Raw genomic sequence first — 23,169 nt, forward strand, 5'->3', positions numbered from 1 at the left:
CACCTATGTATTCTCTGGAAATAAAAGCAGAAAATGCTGGAAATACTCAGCAAGTCAGGCAGCGTCTGTGGTGAAAGAAAGAGTTAATGTTTCAGGTCGCTGACCCTTCGTCAAAACTGAGGGTCATCGACCTGAAATGTTAACTCTGTCCCTTTCTCCACAGATACTGCCTGAGTTGCTGAGTATTTCCAGCATTTTCTGTTTTTAATTTCAGATTTCCAGCATCCACAGTATTTTGCTTTTGATTTATGTATTTTCCAGAATAGTATGATCCAAAAATGGAGAAAAACACTAAGGTGCTCAGCATAATCCCCAGATAAGGAGTTGCCTTTTAAAATTGAAGAGGGTAGGAACAGATTTCTATGTATGTATAGGTCAGGAAGACAGCAAGGATTATAATACTCATTCACTTTGAATCAACTCCTTTCAAAGAACTGGTGTGCTCAGATCACCTGAGAGATCCCCACTGGTTTCAATTTTCACAGCAGAGGTAGCCCATATTCTGGTTTCTTCTTAGGTTGAACAGGGTTTAATGGACCAAGGAATTAATTACTTTTACTTCAGATATTTTGTAGTACCAAATAAATCCAGAGGGCATTCCCTATCCTGGATCTGAGACCTTTTGAATAAATTATTCCCTCACAGACCAGGGTGGAAATTCGGCACCAATGCCCTTGGCAGTTCACCCACATGAGTGATGATCCTCAGTCATTAGACTATTACAGGAATGATTTATCTTATGAGCATGCTACTACACCAGCACAGGTGAGGCTAATACGATTGAAGTAATTTAATATGAATATGTACAAGTAAGGAGTTCCATAAAAGTCGATATTTCAAGAGTATTGCACTGTATCTATCAGTGATACACCCACTACTGAAATAAGGGGAAAATCGATGATGCGAAAGTTTTTTTTTGGATATAGTTGGAATTTCTATATTGAATTTATAACGTTTTCCATTATGGAATTACACCTTCATTTAGTTTAACCTTGTAAATTACAGATAAAGAATCACTTTTCAGTGCCTTTCAAAGTATTTGAAGATGTGGAATCTGATTTGAAGATTCTTGGTACAATTCAGCCGAACGAAGAGTTCAATGTCCCTCTGCTTTCTTACAGGTACTTGAACTAAATAATATTTTTTTTCTAAGTATTGTAATTTTTTATGGAGCAATTTTTATTGTATTAAAAATGACTTTTGTTACAATATAGGTAAAATAATCTGAGGAGGAATTCACTTTTCAATACTTTTATGGTTGAAACTCACTGGGTTTTACACAATCCAGTATTTCTCAATAAATAGAAAATGCACATCAGGAACTTGTAATTTAGCAAAATTACTGAATTATGCCAGCTGCATATGGTGCACTGTAATTACACATAGTGCAGTATCTCAATAAGTAGAGGATACGTGTCAGGAATTGATAGGTTAACAAAATCACTAAATGGTGTCAAATACAAATGTTGCTTGTAAATTACGATGATCATTATATGTGTAGTTTATTTTGTGCAAATTCCAGCCTCCACTATGATTCACAATTTTGTTTTTGTTTATTTAAATAATTTTCCAACGTTAAAGTCACAACCAGAATATTTTTTTCCAAACTAGAAAGAGAGAACTTGCATTTACATAGCGCCATTCACGATGTCACCATTTCCCAAAGCGCTTTACATCCAATGAAGTACTTTTAAAGTGTAGTAGTGTAGGCAACCAATTTGTGCACAGTAAGGACCCACAAACAGCAATTAAATAAATGCCCAGATCATCTGTTTTAGGTGTTGGTTATGGGATAAATGCTGGCCAGGACACTGGGAGAGCTCCCCTGCTCTTCTTTGATTAGTGCAGGATCTTTTACATCCACCTGAGAGGGCAGGCCTCTCGGGTTTATTGTCTCATCGGAAAGACGGCACCTCCAACAGTTAATTATGTGCCTAAGTGAAACTATAAGCATAAGAGTGATGTTTTTTTTAATAAGCTAATGGCTTCCAATATATATCCTGTTAGCTTTAATATGTTTATGATCGAACAAATTTTTAGAGATTTTAAATTAATAACTTTAGCAGTTTTTGGTAGCTTCACATGACATCTGTGTTTATCACTCCACTGTCCCTCACTGAATGAATAGGAGTATGTTGGTCTGAAATCAGATTAATAAAGAGCTGCGTTCCTATGGTGGAGCTGTGGCAGTAGTAAGGATGCTAAAATTGGCCTCAAAACTCGAGGTTAGAGAGGAAACAATTTTCTAGGGTTCCACCTACAGATCACACAATTCAGGGATCCTAGTGGAAGCGCATGTGTGTGGGCATTGGGTGAGGGGTACTCCTCTTCGTTCCACAAATACTGTGGGCTGATTTGGTGTTCGTGTTGGAGCCGGCTGAATTTCCTAAGGCCTCTACCGACGAGCGACATTGAGATAGCCAGTTGGCATCCACAGCTCACCGATTTTATGGAGATGAAACCGCAAAGCCCAATTTCCAGCAAGCCTCTGGCCGTTTCTTTGGGCGGTTTCCAGCACTACACAAATTTCTCCCCTAGTATCTCTAGGTGCTTCCCCCCTCCCCCTTGGTATCAGGTAGTATCCTAATTATAAGTGAAGTTTGTGCTTTTGTCAATGAATGATGAAGATTAAACTACCTTCAGCAAGGAAAAGTTGCTGGTGAATTATGACTAAATTCCATTTTGTCAAAACTGAAGGAAAATGACCTAAAATGCTCTTCCACCAAGAAACTGGGAGACATAGGGTCAGCTAAAGTCACCAAGCTATACCTCTCCACCACTTTTCTCGACCCATTCCCTGCATCTATTATAAGAGTGCTTGTCTGAAATGCAGTCTTGGATGAGCCAGTTTCTTCCAGTTAAACACTGGGAAGACCAAAGCCATCCTCTACGGCCCTAATCAACTCCATCCTTCCTTCTCACCACCCCCCGTCTCCCCCCACCTGTTCACAACCCTGAGCTAAGCTTCCAGCCCCATATTTTCTCCATCACAAAGACCACCTACTTTCACCTCCCTATAATCATCAGTTTCCACCCCTACCTCAACCCACCTGTCACTAAAATCCTTACATATTTTTGTTACGACTATTCCAATGCTTTCCTGGCTGGCCATTCTCCACCCTCTGTAAACTTCGACTCATCCAAAACTGCTGTTCATATCCAATCCCACATCGCATTCTACTCACCCATCATTCCTGTCCTTACTGACCTGCATTGGCTGCTGGTCCTCTAACACCTGCAATTTAAAATTCTCATCCTTGTGTTTCAATCCCTCCATGGCTCGAAGTAAACTTCTCCAGTGCTACAAGCCCCTCTTTGCACCCCCCCCCAGCCAATAAAGCTCTTTGTTCCCATAACTCTGGGCTCTTGTGCACCAACCCCCCCCCTTCGCACCACCATTGGCAGCTATGCCTTCAGTCTCCTTTGGAATTCCCTCCCTATACCCAATTATGTCTCCACTTCCCTCTCCTCCTTTAAGACACGTTAAAACCTACCTCTTTGATTAAGCTTTTGGTCACCCCTCTTAATATCTCCTTCTTTGGCTTGGTGGCCATGTTTTTTCTTACAACTCTAAAGTGCCTCGAGATGTTTATTCTATGTTAAATGTGCTAAATAAATTCAAGTTGTTGTTGAAAACCTTGTTTCGAGGCAGAGTAGAGGAAGCTTTCTTGTGCATCTACTCGTTCCATACCTGATCTTAAAGTCTGAATTTTGATACCCTTTCAAATTACAGGACTCATTTGTTTTAATTTATACAAATTTATTGAAATTCTGAATACCTAATTTTAACACATTTTGTTTTGCTAATGTTTGTTTTCAGATCAGATCTCCGTTTACAGCTAATAATAAAGGACAAGGAACTATATGCTCCCTGTGAAGCAATCACTTTTGGTCACGTAAACACAAGTACTGAAATAGTGTTTCATCGCAAATGCCTATTATCTAGAGGTGATGAGCGGGACTCGCTAATGATCAATATAGTTGCAATGCACGACACACTGACATCTGACAATCCTGATGAAAATAATAATGCTTATGTTCTCCACTTATGGCCTATTGCAATTCTTCAAAATCTTTTGCCTTATACAGTCAGTGTTTCCTTAACAGAGGTAAGTTTACCTGTGTGTTTTGTGAGTGTACCTATACTCATGGTCAAAAGTATGTTTTCTCAGTTATTCTTTCTCCACATACAGTAAGATCCTGCCACCATAAACAGGGAACCAGGGACGCTGTTCCTTTTAAGAGTTTTATTTCATGGTCGTTTCTTAAGAACCACATAATCTGTCATTTTCTAAACAGTATAAATTAGCATGTTCTAGTCTTTCCTGCTCAATCCTTCATTTTAGTTTTATCTCTCATTAATAGTGCAATTAATTACTGTTCTCCAAAGCGTAAGACTTTTTGATTTCTTGCCTATTTTTGCATGGAACTCTGGATCAGTTTAGAGTTATTTTGTCAACCCTTTGACAATTTGAAGTCATTTTTAACTGTTTTATTTAACCAACTCAAGTGAAAAATTGATGTCACTAAACAAAGCAACCAGAACAATTCTTCATTCTCAGTGTTGAATCTCCACTTTGAAACAGTTAATGTTATGTTAAAATTCTTTAGACAGTCAGAAAAGAGATACTGATTATCACGTCAAATTTGCTTTGGTTGGTAACGGCACTAGGATTCAAAATTATTGTGATTGAAGTCAGCATCTAAGTGTTATTTGGTGGTGGCAACTTTACTGTACTACAGCACCTTCATTTCTATGCTTGCTTAGATAGTTGTTCCATACAAATGCTATCTAAAAGCCAATAGCCCAACAGGTTCCTAGTATTTTAGGGAAGACAAGATTGCTTGTCCATCCCACTGGGCTCAGTGATGTATATGTCCTTTGTACATGCTCAGTTCAAGATCTCTCTGGACATCTACACATTTACCATTAAATCACCTCACAACCATGCAACTCAAATAGTCCACTCTCAAAAAAGAAAACAAAGCTGCATTTGGGTCCTGACGGTGATGCCAGCAGCTGTGTCTCTTCACAACCATAATCTTATTCTCTTTGTTTGAGAAGCCCTCCTTCGAAGGGCCTGGACTCAAGGCACATGGACTTAGATGTACACGAACCAGCATATCAGCCAGCTTGAACTTCGAACAGTATGGTTAAATCTCGCTAACAATTTGCATTTATATAGGGCCTTTACTGTAGCAAAATGTCTTAAGGTGCTTCATTGAGGCATAATCAGACAAAAGTGGATGCAGCGAAAGAGATATTAGGAAGGGTGATCAAAAGCTTGGTCAAAGAGGTGGGTTTTAAGGAGGGTCTTAAAGGAAGAGAGGGAGGTGGTGAGCTGGAGATGTTTAGGGAAATAATTCCAGAGCCTAGGGCCTAGATGGCTAAAGGCACGGCCACCAATGGTGGAGTGAAAGAAGGGTGGGGGGGTACACAAAAGGCAAGTCAAAGAATCAGAGATTAAGGGGGTTCTGGAGGCGGTTACAGAGATAGGAGGGCAAGGCCATAAAGGGATTTCAATATAAGGATGAGAATTTTAAATTGGAGGCATTGGGGGATCGATGTGAGTCAGTAAGGACGGATGAGAGGGACTTCATGTGGGATAGGATATAGGCAGCAGAGTTTTGGATGAGTTGAAGTTTACGGAGGGTGGAGGATGAGAGGCCAGTTAAGAGAGCATTGGAACAGTCAAATTTGGAGGTGACAAAGGCATGGATGAGTGTTTCAGCAGCAGATGGGATTAGGTGGGGGCAGGCCCGTAGTGTTAGAGGTGGAAATAGGCAGTCTTTGTGATGAAGAATATATGGGGTCAGAAGCTCGGCTCAAGTGAGAACCGAGGCAGAATATAGAAACACAAATGAGAACCAGGCAGAATCATAGAATCATAGAATCATAGAAGTTACAACATGGAAACAGGCCCTTCGGCCCAACATGTCCATGTCGCCCAGTTTATACCACTAAGCTAGTCCCAATTGCCTGCACTTGGCCCATATCCCTCGATACCCATCTTCCCCATGTAACTGTCCAAATGCTTTTTAAAAGACAAAATTGTACCCGCCTCTACTACTGCCTCTGGCAGCTCGTTCCAGACACTCACCACCCTTTGAGTGAAAAAATTGCCCCTCTGGATCCTTTTGTATCTCTCCCCTCTCACCTTAAATCTGTGCCCCCTCGTTATAGACTCCCCTACCTTTGGGAAAAGATTTTGACTATCGACCTTATCTATGCCCCTCATTATTTTATAGACTTCTATAAGATCACCCCTTAACCTCCTACTCTCCAGGGAATAAAGTCCCAGTCTGTCTAACCTCTCCCTGTAAGTCAAACCATCAAGTCCCGGTAGCATCCTAGTAAATCTTTTCTGCACTCTTTCTAGTTTAATAATATCCTTTCTATAATAGGGTGACCAGAACTGTACACAGTATTCCAAGTGTGGCCTCACCAATGCCCTGTACAACTTCAACAAGACATCCCAACTCCTGCATTCAATGTTCTGACCAATGAAACCAAGCATGCTGAATGCCTTCTTCACCACCCGATCCACCTGTGACTCCACTTTCAAAGAGCTATGAATCTGTACTCCTAGATCTCTTTGTTCTATAACTCTCCCCAACGCCCTACCATTAACGGAGTAGGTCCTGGCCCGATTCGATCTACCAAAATGCATCACCTCACATTTATCTAAATTAAACTCCATCTGCCATTCATCGGCCCACTGGCCCAATTTATCAAGATCCCGTTGCAATCCTAGATAACCTTCTTCACTGTCCACAATGCCACCAATCTTGGTGTCATCTGCAAACTTACTAACCATGCCTTCTAAATTCTCATCCAAATCATTAATATAAATAACAAATAACAGCGGACCCAGCACCGATCCCTGAGGCACACCGCTGGACACAGGCATCCAGTTTGAAAAACAACCCTCGACAACCACCCTCTGTCTTCTGTCGTCAAGCCAATTTTGTATCCAATTGGCTACCTCACCTTGGATCCCATGAGATTTAACCTTATGTAACAACCTACCATGCGGTACCTTGTCAAATGCTTTGCTGAAGTCCATGTAGACCACGTCTACTGCACAGCCCTCATCTATCTTCTTGGTTACCCCTTCAAAAAACTCAATCAAATTCGTGAGACATGATTTTCCTCTCACAAAACCATGCTGACTGTTCCTAATTAGTCCCTGCCTCTCCAAATGCCTGTAGATTCTGTCCCTCAGAATACCCTCTAACAACTTACCCACTACAGATGTCAGGCTCACTGGTCTGTAGTTCCCAGGCTTTTCCCTGCCGCCCTTCTTAAACAAAGGCACAACATTTGCTACCCTCCAATCTTCAGGCACCTCACCTGTAGCGGTGGATGATTCAAATATCTCTGCTAGGGGACCCGCAATTTCCTCCCTAACCTCCCATAACGTCCTGGGATACATTTCATCAGGTCCCGGAGATTTATCTACCTTGATGCGCGTTAAGACTTCCAGCACCTCCCTCTCTGTAATATGTACACTCCTCAAGACATCACTATTTATTTCCCCAAGTTCCCTAACATCCATGCCTTTCTCAACCGTAAATACCGATGTGAAATATTCATTCAGGATCTCACCCATCTCTTGTGGTTCCGCACATAGATGACCTTGTTGATCCTTAAGAGGCCCTACTCTCTCCCTAGTTACCCTTTTGCCCTTTATGTATTTGTAGAAGCTCTTTGGATTCACCTTTGCCTGATCTGCCAAAGCAATCTCATATCCCCTTTTTGCCCTCCTGATTTCTCTCTTAACTCTACTCCGGCAATCTCTATACTCTTCAAGGGATCCACTTGATCCCAGCTGCCTATGCATGTCATATGCCTCCTTCTTATTTTTGACTCGTGCCTCAATCTCCCGAGTCATCCAAGGTTCCCTACTTCTACCAGCCTTGCCCTTCACTTTATAAGGAATGTGCTTACCCTGAACCCTGGTTAACACACTTTTGAAAGCCTCCCACTTACCAGACGTCCCTTTGCCTGCCAACAGACTCTCCCAATCAACTTCTGAAAGTTCCTGTCTAATACCATCAAAATTGGCCTTTCCCCAATTTAGAATTTTAACTTTTGGGCCAGACCTATCCTTCTCCATAGCTATCTTAAAACTAATGGAATTATGATCACTGGTCCCAAAGTGATCCCTCACTAACACTTCTGTCACCTGCCCTTCCTTATTTCCCAAGAGGAGGTCAAGTTTTGCCCCCTCTCTAGTCGGGCCATCCACATACTGAATGAGAAATTCCTCCTGAATACACTCAACAAATTTCTCTCCATCCAAGCCCCTAATGCTATGGCTGTCCCAGTCAATGTTGGGAAAGTTAAAGTCCCCTACTATTACCACCCCAGAGGGGAAGTGAAAAAGGAAATAAGAGGGGTAAAGAGGGAGTATGAGAATAGACTGGTGGCCAACATAAAAGGGAATCCAAAAGTCTTCTACAGGCATGTAAATAGTAAACAGGTCCAGAGGATTTGTTGGCTTTTAGTCCCATTAGTTTATCCAGTACTTTTTCTTTACTAACATTAATTACTTTAAGTTCCTCACTCTCATTAGACCCTTGGTTCCCCACTATTTCTGGTATACTTTTTGTTTCTTTTACTGTGAAGACAGATACAAAATATTTATTTAACAAGTCTGCCATTTCCTTATTCGCCATTATAATTTCTCCTGTCTCAGCCCCTAAGCGCCAATGTTTACTTTTACTCCTCTCTTCCTTTTTACATACTTGTAGAAGCTCTTATAATCTGTTTTTATATTTCTTGCTAGTTTACTTTCATATTCTATTCTCTCCCTTTTAATCAATTTTTTTGGTCATCCTTTGCTGGTTTCTAAAACTCTCCCAATCCTCAGGCTTACTACTCTTCTTGGCAAAATTATAGGCCTCTTTTTATCTAATACCATCCTTAACAACTTTAGTTAGCCACGGATGAATCACTTTTCCTGTGGAGTTTTTATTCCTCAATGGAATGTATATTCATTGAGAATGTTGAAATATTTCTTTAAATGTTTGCCATTGCTTAACTGCCATCATACCCTTTAATCTAATTTCCCAATCGACCTTTGCCAACTCGCCCCTCATACCTATGTAATTGGCTTTATTTAAGTTTAAGACTCTAGTTTTTGACTCAAGTACGTCACTCTCAAACTCAATGTGAAATTCTATCATATTATGATCACTCTTCTGCAGGCGATCCTTAACTGTGAGATTACTAATTAACCCTGTCTCATTACACATTACACAGAGTTGGGACCAATATCCTTGCAGGGAGGTTAACTAGAACTGTGCAAGAGGTTTTAAGTAACATGGCAGGGCGGAGAGGGGAAGCAAGCTTTAGCCATATAGGTAATAAGGAGGTAGAAATGTTAATGAGATTAAACAGGGCAAGACAGTAAAATTAAATCAGGATGTGGAAAGGTAGAAAAGGAACAAATTGCTAAATCAAGAGAATCCTAACTAAAATGTAGCTGTATGTTCATACATTGTAAGAAACAAAATTGGGGAACTCGAGCTTTTGATTAAAATGTAAAATTATGACCTGCTAGCAAAAACTGAAACATGGCTGCGATTAAGTCAGGTATGGCAATTAAATATACCTGGTTACAAAACTTTCAGGAAGGATATCCAAGGAAGAAAGGGAAGAGGGTAGTAGTATTAATTAGAGACAAGAACATAACATTATAGCATATGTATTTAAATAGTGAACTGTTCCATCAGAATCTTTTTAGATTGAGCTAAGGAATAGCGAGCAAGTCAACTACAGGGAGTGTATTATAAATAGCTGAACAGTAGAAAGGAAATTGAGGATAAAATTTGTAGACAAATTAGAGAGGCTTCTATTAACAATAGTTATAAATGTAGGAGACTTCATTTATCGAAAAATAGATGAGATTGGGAAATTCTTCATAGTGAGAATGTGGGGGTTTCAATGTCAGTATAGTCTCCAACAAGGAAGGAAGAACTCGCTGACTTGCTTCTGGGTAATGAAATGGAGCAAGTAGGAGACCTAAAAATAGGGGGATTTGCGAGAGTAGTGGCCACAATACAAGAAGGTTCAATGTAAGACTAGAAAATGCCCCATTCAAACAATGGCACCTCCGACAGTGCAGCACCCCCTCAGTATTGCAGTGAAGTGTCAACTTTGATTATATGGAGTGTTGTTTGAAACCATGACTTTCTGACTCACAGGCAATAGTGCTATCATTGAGCCAAGACTGACACCTTGCAAAGGCTACAAATCAAGTACATTTCAAGGAAAAAGGGAATTTATCTTAAGACCATGTTTTTCACAATTAATTGGGAGATGAGAATAAATTTGATCCTAAAAAATGAACCATTTAGTGTTTATGGAGCAAATGGTGAAAAGGAAATCCAGGACGAGTATAAAGAATATGTAAAGAAGTTACAACAAGAGAGATTAGAAAGGCTAAGAGGATGCCTTTAGCCCCATTAATTTCCCTAGCACTTTTTTTTTACTAATACTGATTTCCTTCAGTTCCTCCCTCTCACGAGATCCTTGGTTCCCTAACATTTCTGGGAGGTTATTTTTGTCCTCCTTTGTGAAGACAGAACCAAAGTATGTGTTTAATTGTTCTGCCATTTCTTTGTTCCCCATTATAATTTCCCCCATTTCTGACTGTAAAGGACCTACATTTGTCTTCACTAATCTTTTTCTCTTGACTTATTTATAGAAGCTTTTACAGTCAGTTTTTATGTTCCCTGCTAGTTTACTCTCATACTCTATTTTTCCCCTCTTAATCAATCTCTTTGTTCTCCTTTGCTGACTTCGAATCTGCTCCCAATCCTCAGGCTTGCCGCTTTTTCTGGCAAATCCCCAGGGCCTGATAATCTACATCCCAGAGTACTAAAGGAAGTGGCCCTGGAAATAGTGGATGCATTGGTGGTCATCTTCAAAATTCTATAGACTCTGGGACAGTTCCTACAGATTGGAGGGTGGCAAATGTAACCCCACTATTTAAAAAAGGAGGGAGAGAAAAAACAGGGAATTACAGACCAGTTAGCCTAACATCAGTAGTGGGGAAAATGCTCGATTATATTATAAAGGATGTGATAACAGAACACTTGGAAGGCATTAATGGGATTGGACAAAGTCAGCATGGGTTTATGAAAGGGAAATCATGCTTAACAAATCCACTGGAGTTTTTTGAGGAGGTAACTAGTAGAATAGATAGGGGAGAACCAGTGGATGTGGTGTATTTGGATTTTCAGAAGGCTTTTGATAAGGTCCCACACAACAAATTAGTGTGCAAAATTAAAGCACATGGGATTGGGGGGAATATACTGGCATGGATTGAGAATTGGCTGACAGACAGGAAACAGAGTAGGAATAACGGGACTTTTTCCGGGTGGCAGGTAGTGACTACTGGGGTACCGCAGAGATCAGTGCTTGGGCCCTAGCTATTCACAATATATATCAATGATTTGGATGAGGGAACAGAATGTAATATTTCCAGGTTTGCAGACGACACAAAGCTGGGGTGGAATGTGATCTGTGAGGAGGATGCTAAGAGGCTCCAATGTGATTTAGACAAGTTGGATGAGTGGGCAAGAACATGGCAGATGCAGTATAACGTGGATAAATGTGAGGTTATCCACTTTGGTTGTAAAAACAGAAAGACAGATTATCATCTGAATGGTGAGAGATTGGGAAAAGGGGAGGTGCAACGAGACCTGGGTGTCCTTGTACACCAGTCACTGAAAGCGAGCATTCAGGTGCAGCAAGCAGTTAGGAAGGCGAATGGTATGTTGGCCTTCGTTGCAAGAGGATTTGAGTACAGGAACAGGGATGTCTTACTTCCTTGGGGCCTTGGTGAGACCACATCTGGAGTATTGTGTGCAGTTTTGGTCTCCTTATCTGAGGAAGGATGTCCTTGCCATGGAGGGAGTGCAACGAAGATTTACCAGACTGATTCCTGGGATGGCAGGACTGACGTATGAGGAGAGATTGGGTCGACTAGGCCTATATTCACTAGAGTTCAGAAGAATGAGAGGTGATCTCATCAAAACATACAAAATTCCAACAGGACTAGACAGACAGGGAGGATGTTCCTGATGGCTGGGGAGTCCAGAACCAGGGGTCACAGTCTCAGGATACGGAGTATGCCATTTAGAACCGAGATGAGGAGAAATTTCTTCACTCAGAGGGTGGTGAACCTGTGGAATTCTCTACCACAGAAGGCAGTGGAGGCCAAGTCATTAGATGTATTCAAGAAGGAGATAGATATATTTCTTAATGCTAAAGGGATCAAGGGATATGGGGAAAAAGCGGGAACAGGGTACTGAGTTAGACGATCACCCATGATCATTTTGAATGGCGGGGCGGGCCGAATGGCCTACTCTTGCTCCTATTTTCTATGTTTCTAAGAGGAAGCATGAGAAAAATTAGCAAAAACATAAACAGTAATAAAAAGGATTTATACAGGAGGATAGTAAAAGAAGAGCAAGATTGCTACGAGATGAATGAGCCAAGTTTGTAATGGAGAGTGAGGGATACTAAATAAGTAATTTGCCTCCGTTTGCACAGAGAAGGTGGTATTGCGATTGTGGAACCACTAGAGGCGAGTCTAGAACAATTAGTGAAGGTTATCAGTTAAAGAACAATAGCAGTAAAGAAGATATTCAGAATCCTAATAGAAGCTAGAGAAGGATAGGTTACTATTCTGTTCCTAATTTTCCAAAATCTGTGGAAAGGAAAACTCTGCTAGAGGATTGGAAGATGGCAAAAGTTACTGTACTCTTCAAAAAAAAAGAGACCAGGATAAGCCAGGCTAGTTAGTCTTACTTCAGTTGATAAATCACAAGAGTCTCTAATATAGGAGAAACAGCAGTTAATTCGGGTGTCAGAACAGACTTCTAAAAGGCAGGTCATGCTTGACCTACCGTGTAGGATTTTTTTAAGAAGTAGTAGAGGATTGATAGAGGAAAGGCAGTGGATGTAGTTTGTATGAATTTTCAAAAAAAAGTACCACATCAGAAACTTAGGGCAAAGATAATGGCCCGCTATTAGGAGGGCGGCGGGTTCACAGCGGGGAGTCGACTGGGCGTGTGGGTAACGCACCCAGTGAAATCGGGGTGCTCCGCACGGAATTGCAGGCTAATTGGAGCCACTTACCTGTGCTTCCGGGTTTCGCGCTGGAAAGCTGCGCGTCGGGCAGACTGCGCGTACTCAGCATAGGCTGTCAGCTGGAGGAGACCTATTAAAAGGGGCAGTCCTCCACTGACTGATGCTGCAGGAAATAGGAAAAATTACAGCATGGAGCAGCCCAGGGGGAAGGCGGCTCCCAGGTTTAATGATGCCTCACTCCAGGTATTATTGGAGGGGGAGGACAGAGATCTTCCCCCCGGCAGGCGGGAGGAAGCGGCCTGCCTCTGCCACCAAGAAGGCCTGGCTCGAGGTGGCAGAGGAGGTCACCAGCACCACCAACATATCGCGCGCCTGTATACAGTGCAGGAGGCACTTCAATCACCTAAGTAGGTCAGCCGAAGTGAGTACACTTACTCATTCCCCTACACTCCATCTGCCACATCACCGCCCCCTCCCCACATCTCCTTCTGCACTGCCAACACTACTCTATCACATCACTCCTCACACCCACTCAAAGCTCATCCTCATCTTACCTGCACTTACTCACCTCGCCAGTACCCATCCCGCCACTCCCACTCAACCCAATCCTCATACAATCTCATGGCTCTATCTCATACTCATCCTCTCATGCATCTCTTTCACAGTCAGCCTCACTCAACCTGCCACTACTTGTGCTGCAGCCACAGGGCATGCATCACATATGTGCAGTAGGCAGCGTAAGGCAAACAAGCATGAAGGGGATGCACAAGGGTGTTTAAGGGTTTGTCATGGTTTTTACTTATATTTAATTTCTGATCAACTCACATAACATTATGTTGTCACCACTACTGCCACGTCTTTGTGAGTCTTGTCTGGTTTGTGCAATAATGCCCTTTCCTGAGGATCACAATGAAGACCCACATCTGATGCCACCCATTGTGTCACTGCAGAGTGGGTGTAGGTGTATTTGCAGGGCTCTTTTGTGCAGACGACTGAGAGACGTCGGCGATGTCCCCGGTGGCACCCTGGAAGGATGCAGAGGAGAAGTTGTTGAGGGCAGTGGTGACTTTGACAGCGACAGGTAACAACTCGGGCCAGCCGGGAGCAGCTCGGGATGAAGGAGGCTGCAGATGTCCACGACTACATGTCGAGTGACTCTGAGCCTCCGTGTGCACTGCTGCTCAGAGAGGTCCAGGAAGCTGAGCCTCGGTCTGTGGACCCTGTGGCGAGGGTAGTGCCTTCTGCAACGCATCTCTCTCTGCGGTTGCCCTCCCTCCTGCTGTGCAGGTGGATGTGTCACAGCACTGTGTTGTGGGGCTCCACATGTCAGAGGTGGACGGCGTGGCCGGCAAGGCTGGAAATGCTGTTAGTCTTCCGAGGAGGTCATGACTGCAGCTATGGCGGCCCCCATCCGGAAGATGTACATTTGAGGGTGTCCGCAAGGTAGGTACATGTGTCTGGACACCAGGGTAAGTGTGCAAGTTGGTGAATTTTATTGTTAGGACGAGGGTGGTGGAGGCCAAACTTTGTCCAAAGTGACAGAGTGGCCTCCTGCAATGAGTGTTTCCCCCAGTCTGGGAAACAGTCCCAGTTGTTTGGAAAATCCCACCCCTCCTAAAATATCATGTTAATCAGGTCTCTAAATGACCTGAAGTACCTAAATGATTTCCTTAAGTGGCACCCCGCCGGCTTTAACTGCCGGCGGGAGTCCCACATGCGGGGGCTGCGCGCGCATGTCAGCGCATCACTGGGGAACCCGGAAGTGGGCGGGTTGGAGCCGGGCTCCAGACCCACCCTGGGAATCCCTGATTTTCGCAGCCCCCCCGCCACGAATGCACCTGCTCGGGGGTGCGAAAATCGAGCCCAATGGCACATGGAATTAAGGGGAATTACAGACCAAAAGCACAGGGTAGGAGTAAATGGAAGTTTCTCATTCTGGAAATAAGTGATGAATGGTGTTCCATCCACAGAGTCATTCTTATTTACTCTATGTATGTTTGTATGTATGTATGTATATATATATATATATATTTTCCAGCCCCCTTGAGATACAGGCCAACATTCCATTAACCTTTTTGTTTACATTTTCTACCTGTGCCCTAGTTTTTAGTGATCTGTGTACATGAGTACCCAAATCCCTTTGCTCTTCCATATGCTCCTGGTTTCTCACCATTAAGAAAAGATACTGATTTGTCTTTCTCTATAGTGGATGACCTCACACTTCCCCACATTGAATTCCATCTACCACAGTTTTGCCCACTCACTTAACCTGTAATTTTCTGTACCTACACAACTTGCTGTGCTTCCAAACTTTGTATCATCTGTAATATTGGATATACAACTCTCTCTGGCCTAGAAATTGGGCCACAGGCCTTATTTACATCAGACCAGCCAGCAGCAAATGCCTGCTGGGTGTCCCTAGACAGCTTACCAGCAAACACGATTTCTGGCAGCAGCGGCCTTCTGGTAGGTCTTGGAAGGGGGGAGGGGGGGGGGGGCGGCGGGTAAGTGATTGGGAGGAAAGGAGTGACTGGGAGACGGGTAAGCGATCGCGAGGATGGTGGGGGGGTGTGATCAGAAGAGGAGAGTAAGCGATCGAGAGGGGGGGGGATCGACCAGAATGGAGAGGGAAGGCAGCGATCAGGAAGACAGGGTGGGAGGAGGCGAATGCTGACCGGCAGTGGCCCGTGGTTTTTAATGTGCAGGAGGAGCACCCCTGCATGGAATTGGGAGACACCACTCTGTGTGAAACCAGCATTAGAGAATATGTCTAAAAGGGACAATTTTTCTTCCATCTTAATTGATTCGCTTGGGAAATGGCTGTGGGAATGGAAGCCACAGCCACAAGCAGGCAAGTAGAAATCATTCATTTAAAGTAAACTTCTGTATGTCAATGTAAATAAAAATTTAACATATCTTATAAAAAGAAAAGCAAATGATTTAATTTAATAAAATAGGTTGAAGTTAAAAGTTTTTTTAAAATTTTAACTTTTAAAAAAAATTAACGATAAAAATAATTAAAATAAGAGCAATATGACATTCCACTTTTTTTAAATTTAAATTTTAGTTTTTCCGCTGTCATTAGGAGTCATCGCACTTTTAAAAAGTAGTGTAGAGCTGGTATTTTTCAGTGCACCTTTTGGTGGCGGAAGTATTTTCATTCCAGCTGGGCAGATGGGTACGTTTGCAATTCTTGAATGGTTTTAGTGATTGTAGTGTACCATGCCCCTTTAATTTGCAGCTGTCAAATTGCCGGCGAACCAATGGGAGCAAGTTCACAATTTCCAGGTTTTAGTGCGCACGCATTCATGAACTTGCTTCCTGGATTCGCCAGCAGAGAGAAGGGATGCCATTTTGGAACGGCGTCCGGAGGTGAGCGATTTCTGGCCCAATGTAACGCACCATATTTACAGTGAAGTTATCTGTTACTTTCAACAGGTTATTATTCGAATTATTTTGATAGTGTCAGTCTGGTAATACTGCCTATTTCATTTCACAGCTGTGCAAAAACCTTTTCTAAAAAGAAGGAATGGGATAAAAAGGAAAGGCCTGAATAATGCATGCAAAATTAGGAAAGAAAAAAAAGACTTTACATATTTAATCTGTCTCATACCATAATGCATGCAAAATAATTTCATCTATTCTTGCAAATACAAATTGATCTTCCTCACTGGAGCAATAATTTTCAGTTTCCACTTATCTATAGAAGTTCCTCTAACTAATTTTTTTTCAAAATTTCATGTGTTGTGTTTGGATTTAGCTCCACAACAACAGCTGAATAAAAATGCCATCTAACAAATCTAGTATAACCCAACAATGACTGTGGTTTCAGAGGATTTTGAGTTCCTTGTTGAAATAATAAAACTACACAGTGTTCCCCCTTAGAACGCTTTCTTTATATGTACAGATGTACTGAAGCTGTTGGGGGAAAAAATTAATCATAGAGTTTTGCTTTCAAAATTCTGTTTTGTTGCAGGAAAGTATAAAACAGACCTTAACTCTAGATGAAGGACATTCTGCCCAGCTTCATGATGCTGTACTGGACAAATCCAGACTGACACTGACTATTATTGATTATTTTGAACATAATTGGGCAGGAGAATACTACATTAAAAGCAAACAAACAGACATTGAATTAATCAAATTTAAATCATATATTGATGGCGAAGAGGGTGAAATGGATATTGCAATCCTTATGACGTACAATGTTGGACATGTGATGCTAGCATTGTACAGCCCCTATTGGATGATGAATAAAACTGGGCGGATGCTTCAGTACAAAGCTGACGATGTTCACCGTAAGCATCCTTTGGACTACAAAAAGCCGCTGCTTTTTTCTTTTGGATCCAAATGCGTTTTCCAAAAGAACAAGGTAGGTTATGTTTGTCATTGCTTTTGTGTTGTCATACCAATTTTTAATGCTGATTTGTTTTTCTCTATATTGAGTATTAAGAGCATTAAAATAATGTTGCAACATTGTACAATCGGTGTTATTATTTCTGTTCTTGACCTGTTCAGCACACTTGCTTAATAATGCAATAAAGTTCAATAAATTTTAATTTTGTTTCACTTTAAAAAAAAACTGTAAATGGAGATGTTATTTTAATTATTACTTGAGAGAATTGTATTTTAATGGAGTTAATAATTAATTCTAAATTTTACAAAGTGAAATAGCCATACACTTATCTGTTTATAACCAGCCATTAAACAGCAATTTTGAACATGAAATGGAGGAACAAGGAGATAGCTAAAAGGCACTGATAAATGTACAGAAATCTCCTTTTATATATGACATTTAACATTATATGAATAAATAGATTTCCCTTCAAACAAGTGTTAAACCATTAAATTCCTGTTTCTGCTAGAAGTGGGGATGGGGAAATTTATAATATTGTTACCTGTCTTTATCCCCATCTGGGAACACCAATTTCCTACTTTTGTTTTTGCCCGATAAACTTGGCATGGACTTTGTGCATCATATTTGCATAACTTCATGTAGGTTTCCTCTTCTTCCATTTGGATTAGATTTTAGAACTTTTAGATTGTTCAATTGATACGCAGGTGGCAAGATTTCAAAGGTTATTGTAAAACTCACAAAGTTGCGTTCATCTTCCTATCTTTTTTATTTTATCCCCTTATGGGAATCTCTTAAGAAAGAAAGAAAGAACTTGCATTTATAGGTACCACCGTCCCAAATTGCATTATGAAGTTCTTTTGAAGTAGAATCACTGTTGTAATGTGGGGAAACACGGCTGACACTAATTTAATAAGCGTGACTAATATCGTAGTACAAAATGTTAATTGAAATACCATGACATGAATACAGTGAAGTTGTATCTGTTTTAATAATATATACTTTAATAACAGGTTCAGCTTAGGATAACTGACAGCCAATTGTCAGATTTGTTTTCTCTGGACACTGTGGGTAGTTATGGCTCTGTTAAATGCAAAGGACCAAAAAAGGAGTATCAGGTAAGATAATCTACAATGTAAGCACTTAAAATTATGATCTGTAACTGTTTTATATATCTTTTTAACTGTCTGAATGTATTATATTAATCCTATTACTTAAAAACCATAATGCCATGTCTCTTGGGCTTTCCATGCCTGTTTGTATTTTATTTCACCAATCAGGCATTTTTAAAAAATCATTTAGCCATTATATTCCCCCCACATATTGCTTTAATGTATTAAATTGAGGCTAAAAGTAGATTTTCTACCTTCTGGTAATTAAGTACAAATACATGTGATTTGGGAGAAATTATTTGGTTAAGATGCTTAGTTCATGATGCTCTGTGTTCCCAGATTGACAGCTAACTTTAACACTGTGTGTACTTCTTCCGTTATCTTTCAACCCATTATTCTTCATTTTTAATACAACATTCATGTAGTTCTGAGAATATTGTTGGATCTGCTGACATAGGCGGCTGGCAGGAGGAAGACCTCCCTTTGTCGGTGAATTAGCATTCTGTTGGCTGATGTGGAATTCACCCCACAATACCAAAAGAACATAGCCTACAGCACTGGCAGCTCAAGCTGTATCAAGAAGCAGTGCAGCTATGTGAGGAGGTAAAGATATCCAGACGAAGAATAGGTGTGCAGCAAGTGCAAACTGGCTGTCAGTAAAGGAATGCTTTGCGTAATCCTGAAGATTCAGGACTCACTACACAGTGATTTAACAGTGGCATTATTATCACATAACTGCAATCAAGCCTTCTGTCAGCTTGGAACAGATGTCAAAAGGAATCTTTAGTTAGTTTATAACTCTTGCCGCAGCTCTAGAAGAACTGTGGAAGTGAGCAGCCCTGATGGATGGAAAGTGTAAGCACATGGAAGTAGCAGAAAAGTATATAAGGATGTAAACTCTAAACTTCTCAGTCATCAGTGATATAGTTCAATTTGATGTTTTTTTTCCTGCATAATCATGAACAAATTAAACTTTAATCAAATGGATTTTTTTCTAGGTTGGTGTGAAAATAGACACCAGCAGCTTTAACCTAACAAGAATCGTTACCTTTACACCATTTCACACGCTAATCAATCAAACAAAGCACAGAATAGAAGTAACTGAAGAGTGCGAGGCAAAGTGGTTAAGCATTGATTCAAATCAGGTAATTTTGGCATCCTTTTTCATCATTGTAGTGAATACTTATAGGGGAATCAGCTAGTCACTTGAAAAAGATGAATATTGCAAGATGAATGAACAGAACAGAAGAATTAGACTAGATGACTTATGGAGGAAAACACAGACACAATAAGCCAAATGGCCTGTTTCTGTGCTCTAATATTACCTGCTTCTATCATTTACGATCGGCTTTAAACAGCTTTAATCATTTTTTAAAAAACGATTGGATATTGCAATTGGGGTACTGGGTGATGGGATCCTTCTGGATGGATGAACTAGAATGGGCCAAAAGGCCTTCCTCATCTATAATTATCTTGTGGCCTTGTGACCAAAATTGGACTCTACAGTAAATGATTTTAGGTTAGAGTTTCTGCTCGTTTAAGCTAATAATAGCACAATTCAGGCGAAATCGGCCGATCCAGCGCAAAAGATCAGTGAATTTAAAACGTAAGTGAGTTATGTGCAAAACCGCTTGCTTTCGTGTTTTCCATGATCTTTTAAGCTAGTTTAAGATTCAAATTGCCTGGATCAGGCCCCGCCCGCAAAACCGGCCGCATCCTCAGCTTGACATTGAGATTCTCCGCTGGTTAGGGAAGGCTGTTAAAAGTGCGCTCGTTTTCTTAGGCGCACAGGCACTAGTAGGCACATTTTTGAAGTTTTTCATATCAAAAAATAACTAATTTACTAAAACTGACTCGTGTACACCAATGAAACTAGTAAATGGTTCAGTATAGTTTTTTAAAAGTCAGTTTTGGTGATTTTAAATCAGGTTACTCACAGGTGGAAGACTAGACACTTATTAAAAATGCTTATTTTTGTTGATAAACCCATTTTCTGCTCTATTAATAAAACTGCACCAGGTTGCCACTCATAAATACATCAAGGATTACTTTTTAATGGAAAGTGAAAAAAATAAACAATTATGTTCTGTTACACTGCCCGATTGTGCTGGTTCATTGAAGATTTTGTAACACATTATGGAAATTAATTTTATCAGAAACTTGAACTGTAACCGAACCAGCACAATTTTGGGCGCAATTTCCCGATTGCGCCCAAAACGGAAACTCTACCCCGTTATCTATTCTTGGCTCTTTCAACAACCATGTGAAACAAGAGCTTACCTTGCCATTGTTTATTTTAGACTAATCTCAACACACATGTTTCCACCTAATTATTCTGTTTATGTTAGGGAGGCGACCTTGTTTACATTTGCGTGCTTTCTAGTTTTCAGTTTGTTTAGTAATAGAGTTTGAGTAGTGTGCATTTTTTTAATATAGAATTAATTCTTCCTCATTCATTTACCTGCACCAATAGTCAAATTATCTAATGGAAATAATCCCATTGATATATGGAGGATAAAATCAATGTAAAGAATGGGGAAAGTGATGAAGTGCATAATTTAGCTTTGTATCCAGCTCTTAAATATGTATTAATCTTTTATTCATTTTGAGATCATTTGGTTTGTTTCAATTAGTGCATCCCATTTTGGCCTGCCAGAGATTCTGAGAGATTAGTAGTTCGAATTGTAGGATGCAGTACACTACCACAAAAGGTTTACTTCAACAAACAAGAAAATTGTCTTTTACTTCATCTGGACAATAAGGTAAAGCTGTTTTAGAAATCTTGTGAACTATGAACCTAGATACATATGAGCACCTAGGTGTCTAGCTAAGTGACATTAATTGTTCTCTTCTGGTAGTATCCTTGAACCTATAACTAACACTTGGGTTATACTAATGGATTTCCCATGGTATTGCTCACAGTCGCGGGATCCACCTGCATCTTAACTGTATGTGTTGTCTTTGCATTGTTGATGGGTGCCTCTGTATCCTTTTTTTTAATGTTGTTTCCTGATTGTATGTTTGTGTGGTTTTGCTTGGATTTGTCCTTTTTTGTTTTTTTTATTGTTCTCTCCTTTTGCATTCCTGTGGGGGGGGTGGTAGGGGGAGCAGTGGAAAGCAACTTTAAGGGGTCATGCTGTAATCTCCTTCCCTCATGTGTTTCTGAAGTTCCTTCATCCTTCATCCTTCACCCTTCATCTCTTCTGTCTTGTACTGTTGGAGCTACTGCTCTGCACTCCATGTGCTTGTGTTGTCATCCTCCATACTATTGCATAGTAAAGGCTGAATGCATTCCCTAAAGCCCAGTCTTTTTGTCCCTTCTACTTGTCTTTGATCCATTATTGTCTTTCCACGAACATCCCCTTCACATTTCCTCCCACATTTGCTACCTCTTACCATTTTTGTCTCTCCCCTCCCCTCCTATCCTGCTTCTGTTTCTTGGTGTTAGTTCCCCCATCTCTCCTCCCCTCATCGAAATATAGGAGGCCATTCAGCCCCTTGAATCTGTTCTGCCATTTTATTAGATCATGACTGATCTGTACCTCAACTTCATTTTTCTGCCTTTTGATGCATATCCCTTTAGAGCCTTACCTAATGAAAATCCATCGCTTTCAGTTTTGAAAATTTCAATTGACCCAACATTCATAACCTTTATGGGGAGAAAGTTCCAAATTTCCATTACCCTTTGTATGAAAAAGTCATTCCTGATTTCACTCCTGAATCACCTAGCTCTAATTTTAAGACTGTGCCCCTTAGTTCTGGAATACCCCCACTGGAAGAAATAGTTTCTCTGTATCTACCCTATCGAAACCATTTATCATTTTAAACACCTTGATTAGATCACCCCTCAACCTTTAAATTCAAGGGTATGCAAGCCAAGTTTATGCAACCTGTCGTCATAATTTTAACCCTTTAAGCCCCGGTATCATTCTGATGAATCTGCGCTGTACCCCTTCCAAAGCCAATATATCTTTCCTGAGGTGCGGTGCCCAAAGCTGAACGCAGCACTCCAGATGGGGTCTGACGAAGGCTCTGTACAACTGAAGCATAACTTCCTGCCCTTTGGATTCCAGTCTCCTTTAGATAAAGGCCAACATTCCATTAGCTTTTTGAATACTTTTTGTACCTGTGCACTAGCTTTTAGTGATTTGTGTACATGGACCTCCACTGTGACTAGTCTTGCATCATTAAGAAAATATTCCGATTTGCCTTTCTTGAATCCTTACACTTGTCCACATTGAGCTTCATCTGCCATAGTTTTGCCCACTCACTTAATCCATCTATATCCCTTTGTAACTTCCTGCTCCCATCTACAGAACTTACTGTTTTTCCTAACTTAGTGTCATTAGCAAACTTGAATACACAACTCTCTATCCCTTCATCTAAGTCATCGATGAAAAGTTGAGGCCCCAGTACTGATCACTGGGGAACACCACTTGTCACATCCTGCCAATCAGAGTACATTCCCTTTTATCCCTACTTTCTGTATCCTACCTCCTAATTACCAACCTTGTCACAAGGTTACCTTCAATTCCTGCGCTCTCATTTTTGCTAATAATCTCTTGTGCGGAACGATATCAAGTGCTTTCTGAAAG

General features: G+C 40.9%; 1 protein-coding gene across 5 annotated transcripts in view; it reads left to right on the forward strand.

The window, feature by feature from the left end:
* The window catches only part of vps13a (vacuolar protein sorting 13 homolog A), a 366,579-nt gene that overhangs the window by 235,964 nt on the left and 107,446 nt on the right, over nt 1–23,169 (forward strand). For all 5 annotated transcript variants that reach the window (XM_067983108.1, XM_067983109.1, XM_067983112.1 and 2 more), the window contains exons 46-51: nt 1,006–1,121; nt 3,821–4,109; nt 17,085–17,480; nt 18,476–18,580; nt 19,573–19,719; nt 21,208–21,336. In XM_067983108.1, coding sequence (XP_067839209.1) covers nt 1,006–1,121; nt 3,821–4,109; nt 17,085–17,480; nt 18,476–18,580; nt 19,573–19,719; nt 21,208–21,336 — 1,182 coding nt within the window. The remainder of the gene's footprint in view (nt 1–1,005; nt 1,122–3,820; nt 4,110–17,084; nt 17,481–18,475; nt 18,581–19,572; nt 19,720–21,207; nt 21,337–23,169) is intronic.

This window comes from Heptranchias perlo, chromosome 4, assembly GCF_035084215.1.
Source record: "Heptranchias perlo isolate sHepPer1 chromosome 4, sHepPer1.hap1, whole genome shotgun sequence".
NCBI lineage: Eukaryota > Metazoa > Chordata > Chondrichthyes > Hexanchiformes > Hexanchidae > Heptranchias > Heptranchias perlo.